We start from the raw sequence: 14,458 nt of genomic DNA, 5'->3' as shown, positions 1-14,458 counted from the left end.
AAGTGTCAGAACTACCACACAAGCACAAAGTGTAAGGTGTGTTTTATATACTTAGAAGTTTGGAGTAAAGGTCTAAATGTCACCTGGGAGATCTTAGTGGTGCAAGTGCACATTGGGCTGTTTTGGTGTCCCAGAATTGTTCCTGTTGGGTTAAAGTCAGAGGATTCAGTTTGAGATCAAATACTGCAGCTTTGTGTGTTACACCTTAGCTTAAGGTTGCTGTATAGTTTGAAACTTTCAGACACAGCTGTAAGTCAGTCTGGGAATGGTTACATATCTCTACAGTATCTTAGATGGACACTTTCTGTTTGTCTAGTGCTTAAAGACCCGGACAGCAACCCTTACAGCTTGCTGGATAACACGGAGTCAGACCAGACCGTGGACACGGATGCCAGCGAGTCCCACCACAGCAGCAACCGCCGCCGGAGGTCACGCCGGCGAAGGACTGATGAAGATGCTGTTCTTATGGATGGAATGACAGAGTCTGATACAGCTTCTGTTAATGAGAATGGTTTAGGTATGTAAATGGTTGGATGGTAGTCCCAGAGCAAGCTAAGAAAAAAATGTGTTGTCCCTCTAAGTGTAGTGAAGCCCTTGTTTGTTTTTGTAAGTGACAAATCATTGTTCTGTTTAAGGTTGCTGTTTGATTAAAGAAAGACTCCCTCCGTGGCAGTGCCATGGAATCTTCTGTTTACTGAGCTCCACTAGCCTTTTCATGTGCCTTTTTTGTAAAAACTGTCTGATGGAGACACCAAAGACTTGTTGTTTCCCATTGGTACTGCTTGATAGAAACAGTACTGTCAGATCAACGTTCTGTTTTGTCCTTGGTAACCTCAGTCATGGTGTGGGAAAGCTCCTTAAGTAGCTGTTAATTTGTCTTTATGCAACTTCTACTTAAGAACTTTCCTTCAGTAAATTCTCTTGATACTCCCTGGGATGAGAATACAATCTGTTGCTTAATGTAGAAGATAAAAAAAATCTGGGTTATGTTGCTAAAATTTGACGTATGGTTACTTAATAAATGAAATCTGAGGTCATTAAGCACGTGCCTAAATGTTTTAATGAACCAAGAACAAAAAGTAAAATCTAGCTTTTGTGTTACTGTGTATGCTTTCAGTATAAAATTTTCTTTTAGCTTTTCTGTCTTACTTAGTTTCCGTTTTTAACAGAAGCCATTTTAAATGCCCCATGCTGAAACTGCTGAAGAATTTATTTATTTTATGATCAGAAATAGTTCATTATAAACTTTGCAATTGCAGATGATAGTGACAAAAAACCCCAGCGACGCAATCGTAGCCGCAGGCGTCGCTTCAGGGGTCAGGCAGAAGATAGACAGCCAGGTAATTCGAGTGGAGCTGTGGGTAATCTCAGGTCAAAAGCATGAGAGAATGTTGTGTCTGCTGTTTTACATAGAGCTGCATAATATCAAAAGGTTACTCAATAACTAATAAGACTACTAGATAAAGATGAAAGACATTTCTTCTACTAGGAAAACTTCTAAAATCTGTCTAATGAAACTAATTGATGTCTAACTTTTTGCTTGGACATACGAGTTACGCTTCTGATCCAGTTCTCACTGAAGTCAATGGCCAAAGTGCTGTTGAGTTCCGTGGTCCAGGATCACGACAAACATGAAGGTTCATGGTCTGCACTCACTGCATCTGTGCGCTTGCACTGACTGGGACACAACCTTTTCAGCACTGGCTGAGCAGCAGCGTTGAAGGGGCAGGATGTGGGCCCTGGCAGAGCTCAGTGAGGGAACTCATGTGGGGTTTGCCAGCCCCACACCTGCATCACACTGCTGCTCTCAGTCCTTGGCTGTTGGGAATAGTTTAAGTCATCTGCAAATTGAGGGTGGGAAGGAGGAGGAATTTAAGTGAAATTGCATGTTTCCAATTTTTTTGTTGTTGTGGCTTGTTGCATTTCTTTTGTGTGTACTAACACTTGAAATGTTAAAGGTGAACTGGCTAATTATCAATACAATGCCCTGTTTAGAAAATGCTTGTACGTACATGGCACAGGGTAGTAACAGAAGGTCTTCTGGATTGACAGGTTCAAAATTTCACCCATATTTGTCTTCCTTGTATCTGTGGTGCTCATACATTTGATTAAGAAGAAAAAAGTTGTTCTGTTGCACTAAAACTTTGGGGAAGGGAAAAATTATACTCCCCACCCTTCTAAAAAACCTCAAACCCACACATTTCTTCTCAACATTCCAGTTTTGTTGCAGTGCATACGATTTCGTAAAGGGACAAAAACAGTGTATTTCAGCCTTTATTTCTAAGAAACTAATCTCAGCCAGCAGTGTAAAGGAATGTTAGTAATTTCTAGAAAACCATTGGAATTCTTTTAAATCTTAAGTATTCTAAGACCATAACAAAATTTCCCAAACAAGATTTCTCTGACATCTTTGTTAAAATGCTGTAATAATTTAGTCTTCATAAATACCTAGTAAGTGTGAGTGAAGTTAAGACAGAAGGAGCTCTTCGTTTCTACTCCCCCCAATGCCAGCCGCTGTATTTCAGTCATTTAGCTGCATCATTTGATTCACATTGCTATTTGTTATGGTGCCTTATTCATAGAGGAATATTAAGAATGCACTGTGTGCATGAAACATGGTTCCTATTTACTAATATTAGAGGAGTTGGGTATAAAACCTCATTTTAAAGAAAAAGTACTTGTGCAGAAACTCCTTTGCCTTTCAGTTCTGGAAGGACCCAGCTGTAAGAAGTCCAGTTACTGTAACAGAAAAGTCATCTGTTGTAGTTCCCAGTCTGATTTGGATTTCATGCACAGTCATTCCTAAATCAAGAAAAATAGCTCACCTAAATACCTGATACACTAAATATAAATGACTGTACAGTTCAGTAGGTAATACTTGCCAACCCAAGTGTGTATTTAAAGTTGCAGTAGTCCATATTCTAATGCTAGAACAGAGTTTTGGTGTGGTTACAAGAGGGCAGGATCAGACAAAACCAGGCTACAGAACATGTGCTGAGGTGGTAGGGAGAGGTCAGAGAAGCCCTGGCTGGCCCCAGTGAGTGCAGCTGTACCAGCACAGACACAGCTGTGCTGCCCCTGGGCTGGGCTGGCTCCAGCAGCACCACCTGTGTCCACACAGCCCACAGCAGCCACACCCGAGCCAGGGGACAGTGCTGGTGGCACAGTGCTGGTGGCACTTTCAGTACCTCGAGGAGGACAAGTTCCCTCCTCAGTCGCTTCGTGACATACCAAAGATTTGATGCCACATCATCATCCTAAGCGAGTCCAGTCTCTGACCTGCCCCAGTTCTGGACACCATTTAACTATCTTCATTTGATTTCATTAGTGTGAAATTCTTCACTACTCAGCCAATAAAACCCCAGTGACACACATAGTCTGTAGTTCAAATAGCCTGCAGCCAAATCTCTTCAAACTTAGTGCTTAGAAAGCCCTTCTCCAGTAAATCTTGCAATTGGACAAAATTGGTTTTCTTAAGAGTCCACCTTCAGATCATTGTTACCACTGATTTTAGTGAAAATTGTTTTTAACAACAGAAACAAATTGATCATTGCTGTGTGGTTGATACCTGTAAGTGTGAAGGCCTTTTGTGAGATGTCTCCCAGTTAGAGCATAACTTGTGCAGAAAAGACATGAAGGTTCATGCTGAATTGACTGCTGATGTGAGCATCACTGTGATTTTTTTCCTTGAACAGTAACAGTAGCTGATTATATATCACGAGCTGAATCTCAAAGTAGACAGAGAAACCCTCCAAAGGAGACAGTAGCCAAAACCAAGAAAGAAACGGTAAGATTTTTTTAATATTCATTTTCTGTTTTCTCCTAGCTTGCAGTATAACAGTAAAGGAATGAAGGCTTCAGTTAGCTTGCCTTCATTTGACTGCAAGCACATTTGAGTTCAAGAGCAAATCATTAAAAGCAAAAAGGGCCCAGAGTAAACAGAACTGACAATGGTTTGTAGACTGTTGTTGCAGACTTTAGGGGCCAGATTAAGTCTGTGTACACATTTTAAAGTATTACAGTAAGTAATGTTGTATTATGTAATAAAATGTGAAAATTGCTCATGGTAAGTCCTGAGAACTAATCCTTAAAACACTTCAGGGATAGAGGATAATATGTAGCATTTTTAGTGACTTGTATAAACTATTTTAGAAGGAATTAATTTTACCAAGATTGTAAGGTTTTGATCCTTTTTCCTGAAAGGATCAGAGTGGTATTACATTATCCTGAAAAATGATTAGAACTGAATAAAGAAGAATTTCTTTACTTCTGAAGTGCCAATGTATTGCCAGAAGTTAAGTGAGAAAGATCCATTAACAAAATGTCTTCTTGCTATAGACTTCAAAAGGCTTGTAAAGCTCAGGTTTTTCAGTAAACTCCTTCATGGGCTTAGACAAATAGAAATAAATAAGCATTTTAGGTGTGCTGGGGGTGTGCAGTCCTGGGGTTACGTTGGCATGATTTCCTCAAAGTGGCTGAAGCAGAATATCGTATAAAGGACAAGTGATCAGATGTTGTAAGTGACAGGATACAGGCAGAGACAAACAAGAGCTGTTCCCTCTTGCAAAGCTGCTGTGTGAGTCAGAGGGAAACTGAGATTACACTCTGTGCTGCTCTGGAATTTTTAATACTCCCGTTTTTGTTTTTGCAAGGCAAAAGATGCGATTGACGAAAACAGCCCATCTGAAAAGGCAGTGAATGGTCCTGCCACCACCTCTGGGGATGAGCCTTCTAAACTACAGCACAGCCCTGATGAAAAGAAAGTCACTGTTCAGGAGGATGGAAATAATCAGGAAGAAGCAGTGCTGAATGGTGTTTCATAAACTGAAGTTCCTAGTTTACAGTTCTTTTACATTACATTTAAAATAGTGCTTGTATAAGCTTGCCAAAGATAGAATATGGATCGCCAGTCTTGACACCGCACTTTCAGTTCCTCCATTTTGGAATACAGAAAGGGGAGGGATCCTGGAGAAATCATATGTTAAACATACTTTGACACCTACTGTGTTATAAATATATCATCAGATGTGCCTTGAGATAGTATATGTAACATTTAAATAAACAAAATTGCTGGCTATAGGAAATGTTATTTTGTTTTCAAAATACGGCAGAGATGTGAGGGGGATCCCTAACATAATACTCTTTATGAAAGCATTAGCTGCTTTTGTTACATTTTTAATAATATGCAACCACTTCTTCACCTGAGGAATACTAGAAAGAAATGCAGTCTAAAATATTTTGCACTGAAATGTAATTTCTCCATTAGTTTAGTCTGGAAACTGGTCTGTTTTAATACATGTTTTTTAAATGCTGTATGTAGAGGAAAAAATCTGCAGACCACTGGAATGCATTTGTTAAATTCTCATAATCTGCAGGGATACTGGGTGACATTGGCAGTGACTGTTCTACATTGAGGCTTTGTTTGGTTTATTTATTAAACTGTACAGTATTTAAAAATCAAACATAGCTTTAGTTAACACTAAGCTGAGTTAGTCATGTCCATTAAGACATAACCTGAACTACTGAAAAGATCAATTTCCAGAAAGTTTATTCTGTATAAACTACATATGTTAGTCCTTAGTAGAGTATTTTTATTTTTGTTTTGGTTGTTTGATGTGCAATATGTTTTTTTTGTATGCTGGTAGTAAAAGAAAATAAACTTTGATCTTCCATCTGTTGACTGTTTCTATCAGAAATTTAAATTACTATTGACTTTAAGTTTCAAGCTGTTAGCTAAAAATGGAAACCTACTTGTGAGGCAGCTTGAACCTCAAACTCTTTTTTTGTAAGAGTTTTTAACAGGCTGATCTTCCTTTCATTAAGGTGAAGATGTCAAACACCACTTAACGAGTCTAAAAACCAGACTCCTTATCTTGGAGAATTGCATAACCTGACTAACATATATAGGAATTAATGCAGATGTAGTTTTTGGTAACTTAAAGCATGGCACCCTCCCCCCTTTCCAGATATATGAGCCACAGCAAGGAAGCACAAACCAGGTGTGGAAAAACATCTGGGTAGCAAGAAGGTGTAAGAAGTCAGAGCAAAGGGCAGCATTGAAGTTGTACTGACCTGAATGAAAAAAGTTGTCTTGCCTGATTTAGTCAGGACAAAATCAAGAGTTCCAAACCAGCTGCTCTACCTGACAGAGCTACAGCCAAGCTGTCCCAAGTAGGGACCTGTGTGTGCACTATAGGATTTCAGTATGGGACACACAGAAACATCGTTCCCTCTGGGAGAACACACCCAGGCAAAGGTGGTAACTGAAGCGTGCACAAGTACCTCAGCTGATGGGGCAGGCACAGCAGTAGAGAAAATTTTAAAAACAGACCTGTGTTTAGTAAGTCAGTAGTGTTTGGCTGGGAAATACTTAAGTACAGAAACATTCTGCATACAGCTTGGCATGTGCTGAGTCCAGAACTCTGCATGGTGGTGTTCCAGCTGTCCTTCACCCTGCTTTAAATGCTGTAGCAGAGCAAAATTACTGCCTTTCTGGGGAGGTTGTAATGTTACTTATTTGATCCTTTCTCCTAAAGGCACCTAACTCAACCCTACTGTTGTAATCCTTCCTAAACAGCCCAGAGCTCTTCCTAAACAGCCCAGAGCTCTTCCACAGCAATGCTGTGGCACAGCAGGCAGCACACACAGGGATGAGATGTTTCCCAAGTCCAGGTCCTGGGTGAGGAAGCTTTCAATCCCACTGTTTATGACTGGGTGGGCATTAACTCCCACAGGTGTTGTGCAGTGTTTTGCTGTAGTGGCAGAAACACTGGGAAGATTTTTGGAATATGACACAGCTCCCTGGCCCCAGCCGAGATCCTTACAAGCTGCTGGGTGTGAGAGGCTCCACAGAGCATAAATCCAGCTCAGGTACTGGTGACTGATGTAAAGAGTTCCTGTTTCCTAATCGCCATAAATGCAAAGCTCACTGTGTGATCTCTGGGTTTGTAGTGTACAATAATGTATAAAACTACAGGACTTCCATTACAAATATGGAATTTATTAAATGCTATTAAAACCTGTTAAAAGCTACTAAAAAATCTGGGACGGTCCAGATCCATCAGTAACACTTAACCAACCTTGTTTTTCACAAGGCAAGGACAAGGGAGTACATTGTTTCCTGTACTTCATTTTCTCAGGCAGAGACAACCACACATGTCTGCCAGTTCTTCCTGTCAATAAATCCTCTTGGTTTTTCCACCCCCTCCCAAACAGGTTCAGTGTGCTAATTCTTGCAGATGGAAGAGCAGCAATGTGAACTTTAAACAGGGCCAGTTCAACAGAAATTAGGTAACAGCACTTGTGTCTACCTGTGCCTGGTAACACACACTGGCCACACCAAGCTACTCCTGTCAAGCACTGAAAATATTTCCGAGTAGCAGATGTTGCTGTTTAATAAAGAACACCTAAGGAAAAAAAAAAATCTTTTAAGCTTCACTCCTTCACATATTTCCAAAAAAAAAAGTGACCAAGTGGGGAGGGAAGTATCTCCCTGGATTTGTATTTCCAGCTTCGTTTATATTAAGTCAAATACTGACATTAGAACTTTGCTTAAGCCATTTATCAAAAATAATCATTTGCAGGAACAAACCCTTTGAATGAGTGATTTTCTTTCTCATTCATTTTTTAGCTTGATCTTCTAGTAGATCCTTAGCTTCATTGATTTTGGCTGCTACATATGGAGATCCACCTAGAAGAAAGAGAACCTCAAATCAGATGAAAAAAACCAACATTTGTCTTGTGTTAATGCCACAGGACACAGAAAAAAAGAGTGTGGTCTGAGATTATGCCAGTTGAAGAACAAACTGGATATGACTGTAGGCACCTGAGTTCACTCAAAGTCACAGCAGGAGCTTGGTGTCAGACCACTCACTCCTGTTAGGCTGCTTTTGTTTTACTGGAGTGTTTTTTTCTCCAGTTTTATCAGTAATAAATGAATCAGTCACCAGTGACTTAGCACAGTCTGTGGTGAATACAGAAGCACTGAACTAGAAGGTCTGCAGATAACCCTGCCCAGCATAAAGTGCTGCTGTACCAAGGGACCAGCTCCGTTTTTACACATGGCAAAAAATTACTTAGGGAGACTGAGACAGACCCCACGGTGAAATGCACCAACACTGCAAAGCCATGAGGTGCAATGACTGTGTTGGTAGCATATATACCATTAATTGCATTATGTTTTACTTGAAGATTAATTTTACGTATTTAGGTCATGTACAACACAAAATGCTATTTTTAGCTTCTGCATCTATTCAGTAAGGTTAATTTTGAAGGTAACTTTAATTCAATATTATCTACGAAAGGCATATTCCCATGGATTATTTTGGATTTTGGTGCATAGAAGTAAGGAAGTCAACAGTCACTTTAAAGGAAGCCATTTTACCTTTTAAGCAATGATTAAGAAGTTAAATGTCAAACACCAACACATGATTCTGACTCACTGAACAGAATTTAGAATAGGTTTAGATGCCCTGAGTTACTAACTTTAAGCATAACTAGAGTCTGAGCATTCAGAGTACCACTAACAGGAATATTTCATAATTTAATGTCTCCAACAGCTGTCAAAGGCTCAGTATTTGCCATTTATGGTGAACTCCTGAGGCATTCAGAGGAACTCAAACTTACAAGTGGTATATAAAACACACAAGGGTTCTTCAGGTTTTCATCTAAAATTAAGGTGATTTAAGTCTCATTTTAACAAATTATATTCTAACCTGCTATTCACAGAAGATAGAGCAGCTAACAAACTGACCTGCTGAATCTGTCTGCTTGATTTTAAAACATTCACACACAAAAATATGCTCTAGACTCACATGGATTAACGGCACCCTAAGATTTGTTTTCACTCAGTTTCCTGTGGGTTTTTAGTAGAAGTGGTTATGTATAACTCCCTCCCTACACAGTTCTATTCATCTGTGTTAAAAACATGTATTAACTAGTCAACATGACTTAATTTCCTTACCTTTATCTGGATGATTCAGAAGCATGATCCGTCTATGAGCTTCTCTAATTTTATTTCTGTTGGCTGTCGGGCTTTGAAAGAGAGAGAAAAACTGACTTGAAGGGATCCTCATGAAATTCCCCAGATCATCAAAAGGTCTCTGAGAACAAGTGAGCAACTCTTGTGTTACCCATAAATTCTCTAGCTAACATCTCTGTTTCTCTTCACCACTGATATGTAGTGTCTAAATCCTGGAGAGGTTTTCAAGGGCTTTTCCAAAACCCTAGAAAATGTATGCTGAAGACATAGGAACCTAATGGGGTGGGGGTCAGCCACACAGGTAAGAAAAAAGAGAACTACGTAACATTTTTGTGGGAAAACTTCCTAAAGGCTTTAAGACAAAAAAATTTGCTTGATTTATTAAGGTAAAAAGGAAAACAACCTCAAAAAATTTCACAATTGAAAGTTCTTTTGTGATAGATTTGTGTATTTGGCCTGAAGTGCTTTGGCAGGGATTGCCACCATAGTCAGATCTATAGTGTTCCAGAAGTGATGAATTTATTCCAGATACAAGAAGTAGGTTTGCAGCACCTTCCCACTGCATCCAAACTCCTCAGCACTGACAGGAACCACAAGATAACAGCAGAATCGTGTTCCCCACACCAAGTGAATCCCAAGGCTTCCTGAAATGGCTTATTTGGACCATGTTGGAATGTGTGAGGGAATTGCAGAAGTCTGGAAATCTACACAGAATTAACTTCAACCATGCTAAAGTGCAGCAAAGAACCCCCAAAAAGCACAGGAAGTCCTGAACAGCCACTTCCTATTCCCTGACTTGGCAGTGACACTCCCAGGGGATGCTGGGCATTGGATGACAACCTTTCCAAACAAAGCCAGCTGTGAGGAAACACCACTGCCCACTGTTCACCTTTCATTTCTGATAAATTTCCTTTACCTCACTCCTAGTATTAAAGCTGCTTCTCGTTTAGTCATTTTGGGTTCAAATCCACCTCTGTAATAACCACTGAAGGCCTGAAAGAGAAAACCTATTAGTTTAAAACACACTAATTTCTAAGTATCAGTAAAAGCAACTCATTTTTGCTTTAGCAGCTGCTGAGCTTTTAGAATGTAAAAATAGCAAAAGTTCTCACTTGTAATAGGAAATTCAGTTGAAGTAGAGCATTATTAAACAATTACTTAAATTTACTCAAACAAGTTCTCTATTAGCCAATCCCCACCAGAATTGCTGCAATTAATTGTTGTTACTGACAAAATACAGCAATGCTATACAGAGACAACAGTCTGTAGTTATTTCACCAATTAAAGTTTTAAATAAAAATATGCTACTGTATGCTATTTACTATAAATAAAAACTCACAGGCTTTGGTAGGTTTTGAAGGGCTTGCTTTACCTGTGGCTCCATTTGCTTCAAAGCTTTTACTGCATAGCGACCTTAAAGAGACCAGCGTTGACTGAGGTTAAATATAATACCATAAATATTTAGCAATTCAGTGCAACTGGTAACTTGTGCATTAGAGTGTGGAATAAATTTTTTTGGGACATGAAACAGTAAGAACTTGGATCTTTTGTTTAATTACAGCCATTAATACAGGCTCTCCCAAAAGGGCGCCCTGTATCAGCTATTAAACTACCTTGAGACCAGCCCTGAAGCACGGCTAAGCACAACGGGGTGTGCAGGTAGAGCTGGGTGTTGAGTGTCCGCCCGTCCCCCACACACCTGCGAATCCTGCTGCCGCTATGGCCAGGCCGACCGCCACCATCGTGCTGGCCTGCATGGGAACGAACACAGTCAGGGTTTGTTTACCGAAGGAGAAGGGCAGAAGCCCCGCCGGCAGCGCGCACAGCGGCTCGAACGCGCCGCCACCAGCCTGACACGGCACAGCGGGCGTGACACGCTCGGCCGGGGCCACGGCGCTCTCGGGCCCGCGGGGACACGGCGAGTGCAGCGGGGCGGGGACCCCCGAGCTGTGGGGGACGAGGGGCACCCGGCCCGGCGGCACCGCTCTCACCGCGGGGCCGAGAGCGGAGCCAGCGGCCCCGGCGGGGCCCTCGCTCCGCGGCCAAGGCAGAACCGAGCCCGCGGGCCCTCGGGGGGAGCCGCCGGACCGGACACGAGCAGCACCCCTCACTCACCATGTCCGGCCCGACCCGCCGCAAACCGCGGCCGCTGCCGTAAAGCGCGGGGCGGGGACGGCACCGGGAACCGCCCCGGGAACGGGCGTGGCCTGAGGGGCGGGGCCAGGGCCTGAGGGGCGGGGCCAGGGCCTGAGGGGCGGGGGCAGGGCCTGAGGGGCGGGGCCAGGGCCTGAGGCGGGAGGGGACAGGGGCTGCAAGAAATCCGAGTTCTGGAGTCGTAAAAGTGATTGTAGAGACTTTACTACTATATATATACTTATTTACTGTTAATGTAATCAAGTGATTTCCACCCTGATCCAGAGGCTTCTCGCACGCTAGATTCGCTTTTTCGCTTTTTTAAAAATAATTCTTCAGTCCCTCCTGAGGAGAATGTGTCCATTTCTGAGCTCCTCGTTCAAGACAAGGAGCTGTGGATAATGTCCAGCGAAGGCACAAACATGGTTTAGGGTCTGGAGCACCTCTTGTGAGGAGAGATTGGAGGAGCTGGGCCTGCTCTCCTGGGAGAAGCCTGACAGGGGATCTCATTAATTCGTATAAATATCTCTAATGTGGCGGCCAAGAGAATGGTGCCAGACTCTTTTCGGTGTTTCCCAGCAACAGGACGAGGAGCAGTGGCCATAAACTAAAACAAGGAGTTTCACCTCAACACGAGGAAAAGCTTATACACACTGAAGGTGGCTGGGCACTGGAACAGGCTGCCCTGGGTGCTCACGGGTCTCCTTCTCACCTGGATGCGTTCCTGTATCCCCTGCTCCAGGCGACCCAGCCTTGTCAGGGGGGTTGGACCGGATCATCTCCTGAGGTCCCTTCCAACCTTGACAGTTCTGTGATTCTCTCATTTTCCCGTCGTTTGTCCTGGTGATGTGCTCCCGTGTCTGACCGCCCCCTTTCCCCGTGCTCTGAGCGCTGTCCGCCCCCTCCCGTGCTAATGGAGCCTCCCCGCGGCGCTGACCAGCGCGGCCGGCACCGGCACGGGCCCGCACTGGGCCTTGATTGCTGGAGATTGCTCTGCAACGAGGTACAATTACAGGCACGGCACTCCTGTTTGAATATTATTAATAACATAGTGTCATCTGTTAATAGCACGGTGCTGCACGCAGCGCAGCACAGTGTCCGTCTGTCTGTCCGTGGCTCCGGTTTGAAGGTGCAGTTTTGGAAACTGAGTAACTCAGCACGGAGACCTCGCCAGCCTTTAGCCCTGAGGTCCTGCTGCAAATATCAGAGCCCAATGCTCAGAGTCCCGCTGACTGGCACTCAGTAAAAGCTTTTCTGCCGTCCCCTGTGCCTGTAGAACTTGTCACTGACCTCGGGGGCTCCCGGCGGACCCAGCGGCCAAAGCCAGCTGCTTTTGGCTGCTTAAGGTCTAGGATTCACAAGCCTCACACAAGCAGTTTAGTGTTAGATCTGACCATTAGCTAAGAAATTTGTAATTTTCCTGGCTCTTGCACTGGAAGACAGAATTTTCCTTCCTTGGTGTATATTTTTCTTTGAGTAATGAGTTCACTTTGAATGTGTGCTAATTTCACTTTGTGCTTGAATTGTTTTTCTCACTAAAACTTCAAGTGCCTGATTTTTTATCTCCTAAGGAAATGTTCGCAGGTGCCTCTTTCCTTCCCTATCATTCTAGTAACACTACAAGGAAGTAACCTGCTTTAAAATGGATGGAAGAAAGGGTATGGTTAAGGCACTTGTATTGTTGTAAGAGTGTTTCCTGAGGTGGAAGTAAAAAGAAACTTTTATATTTGATAAATGAATTGGATCCATTCATGGCAGAGCACAAGACCCCTGACAGCCTGTAAGACGTGTTCAAATATGGAAAGGGGAGACAGCAAGTAGAAAACAGCTAAATGATTTACTGGGGGTGGAAAAAAGTCCCTTCAGTAAAAGTAAAGGTGTAAAGGTCTAGTATATAGAAGAGGATTTGGTTTTAAGACTGTTTCTTCTTAGTTCCTTTTCTATCAAAAAAGGCCCTTCAAAAAACCCAAAACCACCAGAACGAATAAAGAAGGTAATTACTTTGCTAGGGTTTGACTAGGATTTAAGTTTTCATTTCATATGAAAAAAATAAGTTTTCTGCCTGAAGTTTAATTCTTCCATCTTGAAAGAACCTTTTGCTAGATCCAGATCTTGGCGACCTTCAGGAGAAAACTTTGTGAAAGGGAATTTTATTTTATTTCCTTCCTCTCTCTCCCCAGACCCTGTTTAGAGGAACTGGTAGCTCTACTGGCAAAGGGGGTTTTGCAAATTTATACTTAGATCTTCTTTCTGTAGTGAAATTTCTCATTTTTAGAGGGAAATGACAAACATTATGAAATGTGCAAACTGGACTGGGAATGGGTTGATAATGTACCTAATTCTTCTCCTGTGAAAGCCCTTTAAAGGAAACCCAGAAAGGAAAATCCTGGGATCTTAAGCAAACCTGTGCTTGCTTAAGAGATTTCATCTTTATTAAAGAGAAAGGAAAATTAGTGGGAAGGGCTGGCAAGAGTAGAGGTGGGATGGAGGAATTTGCATTATTGGTGCATGTAATATCGCAGCAACTGGACAAGACTGAGCCTAGGGGTGGAATAATTGGATTTTTATTATTAGGTGGAACAATACAGCATATCAAGATGAAGTGTCATAATTCATTTAAAGCATGCTGTATGTATTTTTACACTTAGACAACTCAGACTTTGTTTCTTCCCACAGTTGTGCCTCCCTCTCAGAGCTAAAGGAGAACTACATGTGTCTCAGCTTGGACATCATGGAGAGTGAAATCAAAGTTCTGTTTGATTTGCCTGGTGAGTTCATTTTACAGCACCTTATTCCTCTGCATCTTCTATTGCTCAGCCTTGTGGTGGGGTATGGAAGGTCATTCCCAGGGAAAAATTAATAGTTCTAATGGGCTTAAGTGAAGCAGATGCACTACAGTTGTTATCCCTTCTGCAGAATGTCTGTATTTGAAATCAGGAGGGAGGCAGAATTATTCAGTGTTTGAGAAATACACTTTCAGTTGGAGTATACAGCCTTTTATTGCCTGTGTTCCTAAACTGTTCCCTTTCTATAAGCCAGAGAAACCCTGAAGCTTTTGTAGTTTCTTCTGTCAAATGTTTCACCATACTGCTTCCTTCAGGTTTCCACTCTGGGGTTAAATTGCCTCATGATAGAAGATTGTATTGGAAGCTTTATCGTATAGGATGATCCAAAGCAGCTGGTACGTGGTGCACAAAGAAACTTTGCTGTTTAACAGACTTTCTCTGCAGAAATCTGGCTGTACTTTTTCTTAACTGTGTCTTTCACAAACTGAACAGAAGGTGAAATAGCTCTCAGAAGGTTTGTGGTGTAGCTGTCAAACGCCTTTAAGGCTGTTGAACATTT

At 42.2% G+C, this 14,458-nt stretch overlaps 2 protein-coding genes across 6 annotated transcripts in view; one reads left to right on the top strand and one right to left on the bottom strand.

Moving 5' to 3' along the window:
- FXR1 (FMR1 autosomal homolog 1) overlaps positions 1-5,672 on the top strand; it is a 33,242-nt gene extending 27,570 nt beyond the window's left edge. For 2 of the 3 annotated variants that reach the window (XM_014254394.2, XM_005525059.3), the window contains exons 14-17: positions 317-517; positions 1,260-1,340; positions 3,696-3,787; positions 4,653-5,672. In XM_014254394.2, the coding sequence (XP_014109869.1) occupies positions 317-517; positions 1,260-1,340; positions 3,696-3,787; positions 4,653-4,823 (545 nt within the window). In that variant the 3' untranslated portion in view covers positions 4,824-5,672. The remainder of the gene's footprint in view (positions 1-316; positions 518-1,259; positions 1,341-3,695; positions 3,788-4,652) is intronic. The other variant, XM_005525060.3, reaches the window with a different exon arrangement.
- A 1,227-nt stretch (positions 5,673-6,899) lies between these two features.
- DNAJC19 (DnaJ heat shock protein family (Hsp40) member C19) lies at positions 6,900-11,170 on the bottom strand. Of its 3 annotated transcripts, XM_088061061.1 has the most exons (7): positions 11,096-11,170; positions 10,680-10,731; positions 10,320-10,393; positions 9,897-9,973; positions 8,963-9,033; positions 7,592-7,690; positions 6,900-7,406 (listed from the first exon to the last, which is right to left on the bottom strand). In XM_088061061.1, the coding sequence occupies exons 1-6, from the start codon at positions 11,096-11,098 to the stop codon at positions 7,620-7,622; spliced, it is 348 nt and encodes a 115-aa protein (XP_087917187.1). In that variant the 5' UTR covers positions 11,099-11,170; the 3' UTR covers positions 6,900-7,406; positions 7,592-7,619. The 3 variants fall into 3 exon arrangements, with proteins under 3 accessions (XP_087917187.1, XP_005525115.2, XP_087917188.1); XM_005525058.3 differs by lacking the exon at positions 6,900-7,406 and having other exon boundaries at positions 7,486-7,690; XM_088061062.1 differs by lacking the exons at positions 6,900-7,406; positions 11,096-11,170 and adding an exon at positions 10,972-11,053 and having other exon boundaries at positions 7,486-7,690.
- Between the last annotated feature and the right edge of the window lie 3,288 nt (positions 11,171-14,458).

This window comes from Pseudopodoces humilis, chromosome 11, assembly GCF_049639895.1.
Source record: "Pseudopodoces humilis isolate 2021_Gansu_Grassland_sample_001 chromosome 11, ASM4963989v1, whole genome shotgun sequence".
Lineage (NCBI taxonomy): Eukaryota > Metazoa > Chordata > Aves > Passeriformes > Paridae > Pseudopodoces > Pseudopodoces humilis.
Note: the sequence above shows the minus strand (reverse complement) of the source record. Positions and strands in the feature narration are given on the sequence as shown.

Excerpts from the sequence above, each read along its gene's own strand:
- DNAJC19 (XM_088061061.1), bottom strand. Across the intron at positions 9,974-10,319 it reads TTCAAAACCTACCAAAGCCT|GCCTTCAGTGGTTATTACAG; the intron begins GTGAGTTTTTAT and ends TTTCTCTTTCAG. Across the intron at positions 7,691-8,962 it reads TCTGAATCATCCAGATAAAG|GTGGATCTCCATATGTAGCA; the intron begins GTAAGGAAATTA and ends TCTTTCTTCTAG.